Source organism: Lepidochelys olivacea (assembly GCF_965140295.1).
Source record: "Lepidochelys olivacea isolate rLepOli2 genome assembly, chromosome: 11".
Lineage (NCBI taxonomy): Eukaryota > Metazoa > Chordata > Testudines > Cheloniidae > Lepidochelys > Lepidochelys olivacea.
The window spans coordinates 20,595,029-20,611,636 of NC_140421.1; the positions used below are offsets into that span (position 1 = coordinate 20,595,029).

Sequence of the window (16,608 nt, forward strand, 5' to 3'; positions counted from 1 at the left end):
CCCTAATAAAATTAGGGCAATTTTAAGACACTAATTCTAGTGGAAATTTTATATAATCATTTGAATCTAGATCATTTCCTTTGGGGAGCAAGGTATTTATATCTGCTATTCGGGTGATCTTTCTGTAACATTAAAGATAGATGACATATGTTGGAAACAACAGTGAAGACAAAGCAGGGAACTCTACTTTTTTATGTCTCCAGGAGGAGAGAAAGATTTTGGTGCCTATATTCAGAGCTCAAAGCTATAGACAGAATCATGAAGAAGGAAGAATAATTTGCCATGAAGAATGATGCTTTTGGAGAAACACAATAGAATTTCATTGTCTCAATGGAGGTGGAGAGAGACCCGTTGTGAATTACTGAATTAGACCATGATCCTGCACTGGGATCGGCTAGTGCAGATCCCCCAGTCCTACATGGATTCCAGGGGCTGTAGTGTCACCCTGAATGGGCGCAAGTGTCTGCACTAGTAGGTGCTGCAGAACTGGAGCCATAGCGAGAAAGTGAGTAAAGAAACTGGGGGGAAAAGATGATGCATTATAAAACGTACTTTAATCACTTATGTCAATTGTAGGTTAGTATTTAATTGTAACAGTTCGTGGTACATTAGTAAATGAACTGTAATATACTGAAGAATATTTTATGAAATTAATTTAGTCATAGATCTTGCTACAGAATCTGCTATTAAATCTTTGCTGGGAAGGGGGAAGAGACTGTCAATTTTTAATGCCATTTATAAAGTGTATAGTTTAACAAAGTGCACATTACCACGGTCCTACTGTACTTTCTCCTCCAGGGTTAGTCATTTTACATTTATGCTTTTATTTTTTTCAAAGGATTTGCACTTCCATATACTGTATGTTCCAGGTAGGTATAAAATTTGATGTTTCTAACCAAACTAATGAATCTCTCATACACATTTATTGTTCTAATTTCTGGTTACTACCAGCGACACCAGAAAAACAGCTTTATCCAAGCTCTATATGGGAAGTTTATCTTTTTAGCAGTGATGATTTGTAAGGAAGCTGGTTGAAGCACCAGCTAGTAGGATTATTTTACAGACTTGTCTAACTTTATTTCCTTCAGGAATGGGATATCTGAAATAATATCTGACTAATACTAACAGAAAACATGGCCTCTTTCAAGTGCACCTCTAAAAAAAGACTTTTAATTGATTTTACATTTATAACATTGACAGCTGTCGGAGGTGTCATTATTTGCAACGAAATACAGCTCCCAGGAGCTGATGGGACACTTCTTGATTAAGAAATTGCTGAAGCTGTGAGATAAACAGTTTGGGTGTTTGAGGGTGCTTATGTATAATTCTTGGAATTATTGGTCTTTTAGATGGGCCACTTTTGTATTATTGTGTTTAATCACTTCCTGAGCACTGCCCATGGGCTCAGCCCCTATGCAGAGCACGGTGTAGAAGACAGCTTTGCCCTGAAGAACTCACAATTGAAGAAGACAAACTAATAGACAACAGTGGCACAGTGTCTTGTCTTGTTTTGTTGGGCAGAACAGCAGCAATGTCTATTGGTGAATTAAGACTAATAGGCTGCATAGAAGACTCCTGCTTGAAGAAAGGATATGAAAGATAAGAATGGTGCGGGTGTGCCAGACTGAGATAGCAAGGGCATTCCAGCCTAGGTCAATGTGGAAGAAGGCTCGGAGATGGAAATAGGAGAGATCCACCATCATCATTGTTAGGTATAATGTTGGTTTGTTTCACTACGAAAGCACGGACAGATTAAAGGGAAGCATTCACCACATCATTCCTCCATTCTTCTGACTGTAACTAGGGCCCAGTTTACATTAGAAAAGGTATGTTGGTATACTTATAGCAGCAACCCCCACACAGGGTAGACACAGCCTATAGTACAGCCCACTTAATAGAAACCCAGATATTAACAACTTCTGTTTAATAGCAACATTTTGCTGGGAACCAATCCCCTAAGACTTTAATGTTAATGAGATTCGGATATTGGCAATAGCATGCTTCTTATTAGCAATATTTTTGGAAGAAAGTCACCACCTGCAGGCAGGTATGTGGGGCTGCAGCCTCAGAGAGAAGCATTGGGACATGCCAAGCACCCCCTGCAGGCAGGGCAGGAAGTGCTGGGACCTGCCTATCCTAGCTGCAGCTGTGCAAACCTGCCTGCAGCTAGTGCTCAGACCATCCTAGCAGTTCCTGCTGGGGCTGCAGCCCTGCATACCTGCCTGTGGACAGGGGCCACATAAAAGGTAATGGGCTGGGGTGGGGGGAGTTGCAGAGTAACTCTCCCTGTGCTCTCTGGGGGCTGCACTGCCATGGGATTGCATGTACGGAAGGAAGTGCTGGGATATGCTGAACCCTGATTCCCAGACAGTCCCCATGAAAAGCCCTGGTAACTGGGCTGCAGACCCCCTCCCTGCTGCTGCCCTGTACACAGGCAGATTTGCAGGTCTGCATTCAGGGAAGGTATCTACCAGCGCTTCCTTCCCTGGGTCCTGCTTCACAAACCTGCCTATACTACTATACCAGCAAAAGACTGCTTTTTCCCAGTACACCTTATACCAGTTCCCTGGACAAAATAAGCCATAACAACAAAAGCATTCTTGTGACAGTGTAACTGCATCTACGCTAGAGCTTTTGACGGTATAAAAATGTAATTAAAAGTCACCACTACCACTCTCTCCATCCACTCCTAAGTGAATTCGCCATACACTTCAGAGACAAGTCTTGCACGTGACAAACCTCTTTGCCCAGATCCTGAACTGCGTCAGCATCAGCACAGCCCAAGGCTCGGGGTAAAGGTGTCCCCAGCATAAATCAGTGTGGTCTCTACTTTACACCCAGTTGCCCAGGGCACCAAAGCAGTAGCAGCAGCCAGATCTTTTTGGCCAGGCCACATCCTCTGTGTCACAATGGGAAATGGGAGACATTTTTTCACTGATGAAAATATTCATGCTTTCATGTCTCAGGGCGTATAGGAGAGAACATAAAAAGACAGGCTTAGCATTTCAATGACTTATGAGCAGAACATGCACCAGTGATATGAGGATGTTATTCCGCAACTGACAGAACTACTCATTGAACAGTTCAACAGTAAATTGTTTGGTATTTTGCCCATTTACGTGTGTGTACTTTGTTATGCCATTAGAGGTTCTTATATTCCTCTTCCAATGAATATTATGTTGAAGATGTGCCTGAACCAAAACCCCAGATCTGACTATTCCACTTTTTGGTTAAGTCTGGGTCCAAATCTAAACCATTATTAAAGGAGAGTTTAATTAAAGCGGATACTGGTTTGCACCCAGGGGACTATATATTTAAAATTCACATACCATTTAAAGTTGTCTCCTCAGTTATCAGCTTTATTAACACCAATTAAAAAATCTAGTAGCGAGTCTGAACTGGACAAGACAACCCAATCCATCAAACCCAAACTAAGATATTGACTATTATATATGTAGCTTTCACCACATTAATCTTTTTACTCCACCAAAAAATTAAACTATTACATTCATTTAGAATTGCATTAAAATGTTATCAAAGGCTGAATTTAACAGTACACTAGTATTCTTGATCTTCATGATTATTATGTGGGTTACATCAGAATTTCTCTCTCTCTTTTCCTGATGGTTAACAACGTAGAACATTGCGATGATTAAAAACAATAAAATGAGTCTTGAGTAAAATAAGCAAGTATATAGTAACTGAGCCACTCCCCTTCCAAAATACTAGAGTATCCCTAAATAAGATACCAGGTTTAAATTCCCTAGTCATAACAATTTCAGGCTCTCCATTGCTGATAATGGATATCACATCATGAAAATCTGCATAAAAGGTTTAAGAAATTAGTATAATAAAATGGATTTGAGTATGAAACACGTCAATTTTTTTCTTTTCCCCCCATATATTTACTGGTGTTCCTTTCTAACACATTTTATTTTAAATAGAATGGGCTGGGAGATGGATGCACACTGGTGAATTTGCTTTCCTGTCCTAACGGGGGAAACAGATTTTATTTTTGAAAGCTATAATAATTACACACAATCAAAATGTATGAGTATTATTTTAAGCTGATTTTGATTTGTGCACTTTCAATTGTGCATTCAGTTTTCACAGTTGAACTAGTGGAAAATACAAAAAAATTGGGAAAGAATTACATGAAAATGGATTTAACTGTTTTTGGAACTTGGTGGGAAAATCTGTCAGCAGTAGTATTTTTGCTGTAACTAAAGCTGGGTTTTGAGAGGCAAAAAAACCAACTTTCTCTGCCCCCAAAATGCTAATGTGTGCACTGCAGTGGAAGCGCAGCTTGCTGTACTGTTTGGTCTTGATGTGAATTTTACACACCAGAGCTCATTGCTACAGCAAGGAGACCTTGACAGGGAGAAGGTGTCAGAAGAAAAAAATACTGTATACACAAATAGTGCAATCTCTATGGCATCCGCCGTTTTTGGAATGCTTGGCTGAGTGCTAAACAAAACCGCAGAACAAAACAAAATCCACATTTAAGCCAATGGGACTTTTGCCTCAATAGGGGATAGCCTCACTAAGAGGTTTTTGTAAAAAAAACCCTTTGTGTAGAAAACAAGCCAGAAAGTTTTCTGCATCCTTATAGTTGATTAACAAACTGGGCAAATAAATGAAAGCAACATCCAAGTGTACCTGGGATTCACACACTAAAAGGGTTCACTGGATAGCCTCTCTCCACAAGCTGAGTTTGACCACATACAAAGTGGCTGAAATGCTCCCCATGGTTTTGCTGCCTCAGTTCTACTGAGCACTGTAGCAGTATTGCTGGGGAAACTGAGGCAGGAATAGAAGGGCTGATTTTAAAGTGCAGAAACATTGAAATTCATGAACTGGGCTTCTCCTACCCATCCTTTCACATGGTGCCAGTCTCCATAGCACAGCCCTGTAACCCTCTATGTAAATTGCAAACTAGCGGCCAGATTCATCAGTACGGAGCAGCACAAAGCAGCTGAAATGATGTTCTGGAATATCTGCCCTTAAAAAAAAAAGTTTTAAGGTTGCTACATCACATCTTCAACTCAGAAATATCACAAGCACCATTGTCTTTGAGTTTCTTACTTAGTGGCTGTGTATGAAATTTTTAAGAGTTTTCTTAAAAAAACAAGGACATTCCAAGAGGGAAAAATTAAGATGGGGATTGAGAGGACATATCAGTAATTTAGAGTAAGATACATTACAGAACTGTTGTAATTATCCCAAAACCAAGCATTAGAAAGCCAGGATATTAAGAATTAAGGTTACACTTTAAAAAAATGTAGAACATGTTGGGGTTTGGAAATGCACGGTTAAAGCACTCAAACAACCTTAACTCTGCCCTGTCGTGATGCTATGCATAAACATATAATTAAGGCATTTTAGTATCTGTGGTCCCACATAAGATTAAATGGATATTTAAAGACGCTTAGTTTGTTTTTTTCCATATTTTTCTCTTCATGGTGTCACTAAGAGGCAGACTTAAGATTGTTTGAGTGCCTTTGCTGTGCATTTCCATAGCTTAGAATGTTTCAATTTTGTTGAAGTGTAACCATAACTCTGAACTTTCTGGGTTTCTAGTGCTTGATTTTGGAATAATTACAAACTTCCTACAGTGTATTTTACTCTAAATTACTGCTATGTACTCTCAACCATGACATTTTTTTGTCTTCAAAATATGACATCAAAACATTTGGGTTGTTTTGAATGCACTGTAGCTGTAATACAGCTTGGCTTTAGGAAACCCAATGATTCAGCATCTCATCAAATTCTACTAGAAAAGTAAATTCAAACAGTATATGAAAAGTATCACATGAACTAGAAACTGGATTATAAACAGGTAGCGTTAAACAGTAGCATATTAAGTTAATGGACATTTGTCAAGAGGGGGTGGCACAGTGTTCACTGGCCTGGATAACTTCCCCTAACACCACAGATCCAGATATAGTGAGGAAGTCAGCCTCCTCCAGGGCAGTGTGGCTCCATTCTCCTACAGATAGTATGCTACCGCTCTGGGCTTGTAGAGGTGAAGCAGAAAGATCCTTTTAAAATTAATTCTAAATCTAACTAATTACTTGTAAATTCTCAAACTGTATTCTATACTCAAAAGTGCTGTAATTCTAGGAAGGATAAACAATAGATACCTTTGTACATAAAAGTACTTGAACTCTTACTTTATGTGCAAAACTCAATTCATTGTTAACTATGGATCTGTGACTAACACTTCCATAATGTTCTCTCTCTCTCTTCCACCCTTCATTTGTTTTGGATTTTTTAGGCCCAGTCCTGCAAGAAGCTCTGTGTTTATTGCAATGGACTACATAGGCACAGAATATCCACCCACACAGAGCTCCTTGCAGGATCAGAGCCTTTGATGGCATGCCTTTCAGAACATGATTATGTCTGAGTAAGCAGAGTCTAAGTGAGCTCTCCCCTGGTATCTAGTGATGAACTGGGAGAAAAAGACTTCAGAAGTGGACTGTATTTGCATAGACACACCTACTCTGCCTAGGTACTCCGCAGATGGAGCTACGTTGCCAAAGTAATCAATTCTGGCTGGTTTGGGGTTAACATTCATTTTTGCATTTAAGGCTGGGATAATGAAATATTATTCTTATTGCATGAGTAAAGGACAGCAAAACTTTACTTGGTATGTCTTGACTGAGGGGGGTCACCCTAGCTGAAATCTCACTTGCAAAGCAGAGGTAGGGATGCCAACGCCCAGTTAAGGAGATAGGGATAGTTGTTTCTATCCACCTTTATAGACTTTGCTTAAACAGTCCTAGACACCATCTGACCTGCTCTTCTCCCCAGTGTTTACAGACAGAGCTAATTAAATTCAGCTGAGAGTCCAATGTTTCTGTTCAGTGATTATCAGAGCTGAATCACTGATAGCAGATCTAGGGGCTAAGCCTTTGACCTTGTGTGTGGACAGTGTTGCAGAAAAAGGCAATGTGGAGGCTATGCTAGCAGCGAGGTTCCCTGCTACACAGTGAAATCACCGAGAGCTGGGCTGAGGGCATGGCTACACTGGAAACTTCAAAGTGCTGTCGCGGGAGTGCTCCTGGGGCAGCGCTTTGAAGTGCGAGTGTGGTCACCCATGAGTGCTGGGACAGAGGTCTCCCAGCATTCCTGGTAATCCACCTCCATGAGGGGATTTGCTCTGAGCGCTGGGAGCCTGTTTACACTAGCGCTTTAAAGCGCTCTGACTGGCTGCACTCAGGGGAGGGGGGTGATTTTTCACACCCCAGAGCCAGCAAGTTAGAGCGCTATAAAATGTAAGTGTAGCCAAGCCCTTAGTGGTGGAACCTCAGCACATGGCATCACAGAAGCGGTAGTGAGCAGCAAAGAGCAGCGGCAAGCAACCAGCAGCAGAGTTTGCAGCTGCAATAAGCCAATTGCAGAGTGGCTCAGCAGCAGCAGAGGCATTGCGTGAGCGCCCCCCTACACCTGCACCCCCACTTCCAGGGTGGAAGGTGAACCCACCTTTGAGCTCTGGGTCTTTGCTGACTAAGGACAACCAACTATCAATGGGGTATAGTGAAAGGAAAGGGGAGTGACATGTTAAAGGGACATTCATTTGTTGGACTTTCACACTGCAGGGTGAGAAAATGAGGCAAAGGACATTGCCCATATGTACTGTGGGTTGGGTGTTTGCTTGTGGTCACATGCATTTGAACCATGGTTGTGTTGTTTTCACAAATTAATGCTTGGTTTCCTTTCCCTGTTAAAAGTTTTCTTTTGTTATACACAGACTTGGTGCTTGCAAGGGGGAAAGTATTGCCTCTTAGAGGTACCCACAGGTCCGCCGAGGAGGGGAAGGGGGTAATTGCCAAGGGCTCAGGGCGATGTAAAAGGGCCCTGGGCCTCCTGGCCGCCACTGGCAGCACTGCAGAGCTAAGGCAGGCTTCCTGCCCGTACTCACTCCGCACTGCTTCTGGAAGCGGCCAGAACGGCCCTACAGCCCCTGGGGGGACCTCTGTCCCCAGTGCCGACTCCACAGCTCCCATTGGCTGGGAACTGTGGCCAGTGGGAGCTGCGGGGTGGTGCCTGTGGACAGCGGCACACGGAGACCCCCAGGGCCCTCTGCCTAGGAGCCGCTGCCAGAGGGTGTGCTGGTCACTTTCAGGAGCTGCCCGATGTATGCGCTGACCCCCTGACCACCTCCTGCACCCCAACCCTCTGCCCCAGCCTAGAGCCCGCAGCCAAACTCCCTCCCAGAGCCCGACCCCGAACCCCTTCCCACACCCAAACTCCCTACTGCACCCAAACTCCCTCCCAGAGCAGAACCCCTCAACCACTCCTGTACCCCAGCCCCCTGCCCCAGCCTGGTGAAAGTGAGTGAAGGTGGGGGACAGCAAGCAACAGAGGGATGGGGGATGAGTGAGCAGGGGGCGGGGTGTCTGAGAAGAGGCAGAACAGGGCGTGGCCTCAGGGAAGCGGTGGAGTAGGGAGCGGGGCAAGGGTCTTTGGGTTTGCGTAATTAGAAAGTTGGCAACCCTACTGGGCGGGCATGTGGAAGCCCTGGCCGTGCTGGAAGAGTGCGCTCAGCAGTGCAACCAGCAGCTTGCTGGGCACCAGCCAGCGCAGGTGCAGCACTGCCCAAATGTTGGGCAGACCGCATCCGCGCGGCTTGTGCATGTGTGGGGGCCTATTGACTGTTCTGCCCTGGGACCCAGAATTGCTGTCGGCGGGCCTGGGTACCCAGGATCTGTTAAAGGTGGTGGTTAGTTTTCCCAGATCACTGGGTGGGTGCTCAAGCCGGTTCTGTTTTGCATTGTTTTGAGAAACTCCGATATACTGAACCTGGCCGTTGTTGCTGCCGACTCTGGCAGAAGGGTTACATCTGCACAGAGTCTAGCGCATTTTGGGTGCTACTACAATATAAATAACAACAGTGCTTGAAATAAAGGTCAAAAGAGGGTGAGAAATTGTTTGCATGATTCAGGGTGGAACAAAGCAATGAGATGAAATTAGAAAAAGGTAGACTAAATATCTAAAAGGTAGACTAAAACTTGCAAATGGTATGATCCGTTAAATTGTGGAACTGGGATAGGTTTCTAATGAAAGTGGTGAAAGCTATGTTGCATGAGTTATTAAAAATTAGACTAGACACCATGATAGAAAATATACCATAGGAACCAATCCGGTGCTGTCAGGGGTATAGATTAGATAACCTAACAGGTCTTTTTCTTTAAGTTGCATGATTCTATAAATTTCCTAAAGATGCTCGACAGTAATTTAAGCTACTAGACTTCATTGGAAATCAAGAGAGTATAAATTAAATGTAAAGACAACTAAAGGACATAATTTAGGAATTTTGGGAAATATTCTAAAACATAAATAGGTCACTTTGGCTTTGAACTCAGGAGAAGAAGAGTTGAAGGAGAATATGATGTTTGAAGTCAAACCTATGTTTGATATATGTTGGCCACGTTGGGATGATAACTTTCAAACCTTCTCCTCTTTTTTACATCTCCCACTTATTGGTCCACTAGAAATTCCCAGGCAAACACCTCATCGCTGTAGCAGAATTTGGCCACATGGCAATTTGATAGACAGAAATAAAAAGATATGTAAAAATACATCCCGTGCACCTGGAAGAAGCCTGCCCCGTATCTGTTCAGTAGAAGTGCCTTTACTTTTACCAATACTTAAAATCAAGAAGCTTAGATTGGCAAAAAAGAAAAGGGCAATGCTTCTCACAAGTACTCAAGAATGAATTGGTATAATTGACTTTAATGGTCCCATCTAGTGTGTAAATACAAATCTAAGACTTTTTTTAAAAAATGGTCTGTGAAAATATATTTAAGAAAATGTAAAATGTTAGTTTAATGACCCTCTATATCCTAATGATTCTTGAGATGTTAAGATCTATGCTGTAAATACATACACACAAGGAATTGTTTAAAAATGTGTATTATTGATCTGATGGACCAAGATAGTTGAACTGGAGCCATAAAAGTTTATCTTGTCAGCATGTAATATTGATAAAAACAACAATAAAAATCTTTTAAAAAGCTTGTTGTTCAACTAGTAGAGATACTGACTTATCTGGAGCCTTTATGGCTTGGTGTTCAGTATATATGAGTATTTAGACACAATTTTAAAATCTGTATGCACCAACTTCCTATTATGTCTAAGGGGCTCATGATGCATGAATAAATGTTACCAGAAATAGTGCCTGGATCTCATGAGTTCTAGGCCCACGTCCAAGCCACTAGACCACAGCATCTCCTGCTGCCAAACCCCTGCCAAGCATTTAGAGTAAAATTTTCAAGAGCACCTAAGTGACTTAGGAGAAAGTCAGTGGGACCTAGCTGTTTAGGGACAGATTTTCAAAGGTATTTTGGTGCCTAAAGATACAGACAGGTGCCTACAGAGCTTTAAGCATCTAGGTAGAGTTAGGCACCTATTTAAGTGCTTTATAAAATCTCTCTGGCTATATCTCTAGGTAGCAAAATACATTTAAAAATCTTGCCCTAAGTCATAGGTCCCATTTACTTTCAACAAGACTTAGGTTCCTAAGTGCCTACGGGTACATCTACACTGCGATAAAAGACTCACGGCACAGCCAGAGCTGGTCCAGGTCAGTTGACTCAGGCTAGTGGGTCTCAGGCTGAGAGGCTATAAAACTGTAGTGTAGACATTCAGGCTCCAGCCCAAGCCCAAACATCTATGCTACAATTTTATAGCCCTCTAACCCAAGCCCCGCAAGCCTGAGTCAACTGACCTGGGCCAGCCGCAGGTCTTTTACTGTATTGTAGACATAACCGTAGTCACTTCTAAAAATGGGATCTTGTCTCTATTATCGACTCTCTATCTCCATTTTTCCCATCCGTTAAATTAGGCTACTAGTAATTAGCAAAAATTATTGCACATATTTATTGTGTATTTCAGCAGGGGCTGTGAGGCAAACATTATCATCCCCATTCTACAGATTGGGAAACTGAGATGCAGAGGTTGAGTGACTTGCTTGGGAAGATGGGAGATGTGTTGTGATCTAGTACATTAGGCCTGGGCATCACCATCAGGAGACCCAGGTGTCAGTTTTCTACACTGTCTTGCTGTGTGATTTTTTTTAACAATATCCTTAACTTCTCTATACCTCAGTTATGCTACATGTAAAACGTGACTAATATTTACCTACCACACAGGACTAGATCACCGATGTTTGAAAATCATGTTTAGATCCTTATGTGGAAGGTGCAAAGTATCACCATTATATTTCATTAATACAAACTGAAATATAATTCTCATTCCACCTTCTTAATATACATCTTTCATGTCATGCAATGGAAATTTCACAACTTTGTTAATCCTATTACCCACAACAGTTGGTCTCTTTTAAACTTCAGTCTCTTTCCATCCTCCTTAAACTATCTATACTCTGCTGTATTAAGCCAAGACAGATTTGGTTTTACATTTTCTGCAGCATCAAGCAAAACACCAAAATAAACAAGGTGAAATCTTGGCCCTATTAAAGTCAGCAGCACAACTCCTACTGAATTCAATAAGAACAGGATTTCACCCACAGGATTTAAGGTGACTGGAGAGTCTTGGTTTTCTATTTGAAATGCAAAATATACAGGATTTGCCATGTCAACCAGCTGTGATTATTTCAGGCAAAATTATCCTTACATAGAGGAGGCCCAGGTTAGCAGGGATAAGGAGACACAATTCAGGTTTGAGGGGACCTCAGCACTGCATTTCAGACTTTTCAACACATACTTCTATTAATTGCAAACTTTGATATATGTTGATATGCCAACTTTCAAGATGTTTGTGTTTCTTCTAATATTACAGTGTTCCAGTAAGGTTCTTTTCCCCTTCTTATCAATGACTTGTCTGTTTTAACAAAGACTATGAGAATTTTGGATTTTTTGTCAAATCTAATTTTTAATAAAGGTAACTATTTCAGCTATTTTAAAAAAATTAAACACAAATGGACTAATTTCTTACTGATTTTCCCTTAAACCAAAGCTACAATTAACCAGTCTTACTGAGAGAAAAGTTCTTAAATAAACTTCTCCATTGCATGTGCACGCACACACACAATCACAAGCAACTTAAAAATAACTCATCTGCTTTTAAAAAGTATTTATAAAACAAGTGGCTCTTAGATGAACAGCATGTTTGACAACTCTTTGCCAAGTGAGAAAGTTGATGGCTAAGTTAGAATTGAGTTTCATGAGAATGCTGACATAACTTGAACTATAGGCACTAGAAAGTGCTGATATATATATATATATTTATTTATTTATTTATTTATTTCAAATCTTATGCTGCAAAGCTTCAGGAAGTAGAATTTGAAGAACAAACAAGCAGTTAAACTACCCTGTTACAGAACCATTACAATGCACTGCACTAGCAATTTTCTATAATGTAAAACACTGAGATAAAGAACTACTGGCCCATTCTTACAGAGCTAAAGGAAAATCCGACTTGCACCCATGAATCAAATGCAAAAATACATGACCATTGATATTACCTGGAATTAAGAAAGTGAAGGTGCGTTGTTTGTTTTTGTTTATTTGTTTAAGTAGTTCCCCACATTTTAAATTAGGGACCTATGTAAATAACATGACATTTTTCATCAGCAAAATATAAATAGGGGAAATACAATGAAGTTAAGAAAAAAGCAGGCTAAATATCAGGAAAACTTGCTAACAGTAAGATTTATTAGAATGGGGAATAATCTCCCAAGGAGAGCGGAGGAAGCCCTAACTCTTCAGACTCTTAATATTAGATTTGACAAAACACTGGCAAATGTACTGTAGAAAATAATCCAGTATTGATGGAGGATGTAGTAGATGACCCTAGTACTTTAGTTCTTTTCCACTGCTAATGGGGGTGATTCCATTATTCATAAAATATAATTACTAATGCAACACTGAGTAATTAAATGACAATTGAACATCTTAACTAATATTAAATGTCAAGCAATTGTAACTACTGGTTATAATATTGTAGCAGCTTTTTATTTTGTCTTGTTGCCATTTAGCCAATAACTGCCCAGATCAGTATTGACTGTGCACAAATTATCATTCTGACGTATACTGACTAGGGATGTATGGAGTAAACTGATTTATAAATTGAAGATACTCCTAGAAAAGTGAGTTAGCACACCTCTGTAATCTAATATAATGGCATGCATTCTCATTGTATAATATACTTGAATATATAAAGTAGTGTAAAAAAGTGTGTATGTCTATACAGACTTTCATTTGTATTTGAAAAGCATATACTGATTTTGAACTGAAACTGGATAAAGTGTATTTTTTATTTTTAGTTCTAAATGCCTTAAGAAATATGGCACACTTACTGATGTATTTATTTTTTGCATTTTAGCATCTTTTTTTCATTAAACATGAAAATTATATACTTAAGAAGAAATTAACCTAAAAGAATCATCATCCCAATTCCTGTAAGAAATTTTGAGATGAAGGCTTGTTGATTATACAAAGTTTGCTGGGTTACAAGCATTTTGCTCTATCACAACTCTAAAAATGGTAATTTTCTCTTAATTGGCTGAAATGCGGAACCCCTTGTAGTATATTAAGATTTTCTATGTTTATTTTTGATGGTTTAAAAAGATAAGACAAGAATTGATATTTAAATATCACTAATATCAGCTTGCTAAAATTCTACTAATTAGATTCCAAGAAGCAATTATTCCTTTGAAAAATCTAATCTATATACCACCATAGATACCAAGTGTTCAAAATTCAATTTAGTATTCTCTGTTTAGAACAAAATAACAATAAAACTATAGCTTAACTTTGGTTAACAGAAGGCAAATGATAAATAAATGTCCTGATATAATCCAGTACACCACAAAAGTATAAACACAACTTTTTAAATATTAGCATTACTTGGTACCACAAAGCTACCCCTACAATCTAAGACACTGTTGCTTTGTTTCAAATTATTTTTGATTAAATTCATGATAAGCATTGCAGGACTAAGTGCCTCCAAAGCTTTAATTGTTTATGATGTAAATAGTTAAAAGGCAGAATAATCACGACTCCCCCTCTGAGAGTTATACAGCTTGTATCATCTGAGAACAGGTATTGACTGCATGTGATTTTTGTAGCATCAAAGAAAACATATTTTGGTTCTTCAAAGTGATCAGCGTTCACACTAAACAGTTTTAAAGACCACAGCAAGTAAGTTCACATCATCATCCATAAAAAATGTGGAACACAACTGATGCCTGTTGGGACAAGTTTTAATCAGTCCCTTTGATATCTGGTAGTAAAAAAAGAAAAAGAAAAAGCGTTTCCATTTAGTTCTCTTCTCCTCAGCAACTTTGTAATCCATTTACTGCTTTCCATTCACATCCCTAACCCCTGTGTGTTGGTTAGCTAGAAACCGTGTTGTAAGAATGTGAAGAATGTAAACAGCCTTTTATTGTCCAAAAGGATAGCAGTGTGAAAGAAATGTGTGCCTTATCGCAAGACTGCAGCTCCGTACTTCATTGCCATGATAAAGTGCTGAAGCAAAAAACATTAGAAGACAAGCACAATCCAAAAACGGATTAGAATTTGACATAAGCTTCCTCAAAAACTAATCAATCAACTCATGCTTTAATATTAGAATCCAGTTCTTAAGGAGGGTGTTTAATAATCCTTTCAAGGGTTATTACACATTCCCTATTGACTATGGTGACAAACTTTCAGATACAAGACAGCTAGGAAAAGAGGCAGAACTTTTGCAGCATAAATCAGAGATAACTGCTCACATAATTAACATGCTCCTGGAAAAAGGCATTTTGAAATAAAATTACGTTTTCTTTGCTTTCAGGTAAGGCTGGCAAACTCATTTTAAGGTTCTTTATCCCCCCCCCCCTCAAATTCAGTTTATTTTTCACTAATATCCCAAGAATATCCCAATTTTATTTTCTCATTAAAAGAGGTGTGCTAAAGATTACACTCTTTACACACCTATTTCAAATAAACATCTCATTTTAATTTCATTTTGTAGCTCCAGCTTTTTAAATCTATATTGCCGAAACCTACTACTTCAGTCACTCAAATTCTTTTGCATTTAACGTATAATTAAACAGTACTACACAGACACATGTTCCTGTATCGAATCCAAATGGACAGAAATCCTTGTGTGGAGTCCAACAAAGAATCATAAACTCTACAATAACTGTTTAATATGCAGTTAGGAAAACAGAAAAGTTCATAAGGATAATAATTTTAAGCCAGTGTTTGTCATTCACTTCCTTAAAATAGTTAACTAAATTGGTACTGCGCAATGCTAACTGTGGATCTAGAGTAAGGTTCAGAAGTGGAATTGTGGTACTCTGAAGCACCGCGTAGCTCAGGATATTCAACATGTCCACAGTCACAGATATGTCCTACAGGCAGTTACAGCTTCTATTGTTAGAGAGCATTATTTAAAATACAGGCCTTAGAAATCTGAAATCCCAATTAAACTTACTGAAAAATATTACAAAAAATACAGAGAAAACTATGGCACTCTTAAAAGAGAATCTTAATTTATGGGTCTGTAACAATCAGTTGTTTTGCTGCAAGTTGTGGCTGCCTTTACTGGATTAAAGTCTACTCCCTATTTTATCTCCAAAAGACAGTATGCAGGTAGACAACAATCATTACCTTTCCCAAGTAACATGACAGCAGTTTAATGGGAGAGAATATACAGATTGTGTGTTAAGAACTCGTATTTAGTTGCTCTTAAAGTTGCACGAAACAAGCAGGGAGAAAAAAAGAGTGTTAAATGCCATGCTCCCAGCAAAAAGGCACCACAATCCAGCATAATCACCACCGAGCACAAATGTTTGATGAAGGGGCATGTGCTCCATTACTTTGGATATCTGAAACTGGTTACAAAAAACTAAACTCATCCTGGATAATTAAATAAACCCTCTGCAAAGACTCTGGTTTCAGGTATTTCTAGCCTATATAACAACCTGCAAAGGAATGCCTGCTGCTTTGACACAGAGATAGATGCAAACGCCTTTCAGAAGCGCCTTGGCTATAGCTTTCCAAGGGCTCTGCAGTTACTTCTAGCATAAAGATTTATTAAAAAAAAAAAAAAAAAAAAGAAGAAGAAGCAGACTTACAAGCTGAAGGAAGCTCTGTACCACAATAAGAGGCAGGGGCTGCAGGTACATCATTCTGGCTTGGAGTCTAGGAGATGATTTCCCTTACTTGGATCTTGCACATCTCCACTTTGGGGGGCAGGACTGAGTACAGGGACATACCACTGTGATCACCTTAAGCAAAACGCAAACCGGGAGAATCAAACCCCCAACACATCCTCAGCGCAGCGCTCCGCTCCTCAGGCAGCGGGGCGACCTGAACTGGCCACGGCAGAGCCCTACCGCGCCGCTGCAGGACCGGACCTGAGATCCAGGGGGGCCGTCACCTCCCCCCGCCCCCCCGGGGGCCGAGCAGCCGCCGCCGCAGCGGCAGCGTCCCCGCTGCGCACGCCAGCCGGCTCTCCAGCTGCCCGCCCCGCTCGCGGGCTGCGCGAGGCCGGGCGGGGAGGAGCTTGGGAGCGCGGGGTCCCGCCGGGGAGTTGGGGGGGGGGTGGCGTGGCAGTGAGGAGCCGGGGTCTGGGGGGGGGGCGGAGGAG

At 40.6% G+C, this 16,608-nt stretch overlaps 1 protein-coding gene across 1 annotated transcript in view; it reads right to left on the bottom strand.

The window, feature by feature from the left end:
* NXPH2 (neurexophilin 2) overlaps positions 1–16,450 on the bottom strand; it is a 57,579-nt gene extending 41,129 nt beyond the window's left edge. The window contains exon 1 of the mRNA XM_084643920.1: positions 16,094–16,450. Coding sequence (XP_084500046.1) covers positions 16,094–16,147 — 54 coding nt within the window. The 5' untranslated portion in view covers positions 16,148–16,450. The remainder of the gene's footprint in view (positions 1–16,093) is intronic.
* Between the last annotated feature and the right edge of the window lie 158 nt (positions 16,451–16,608).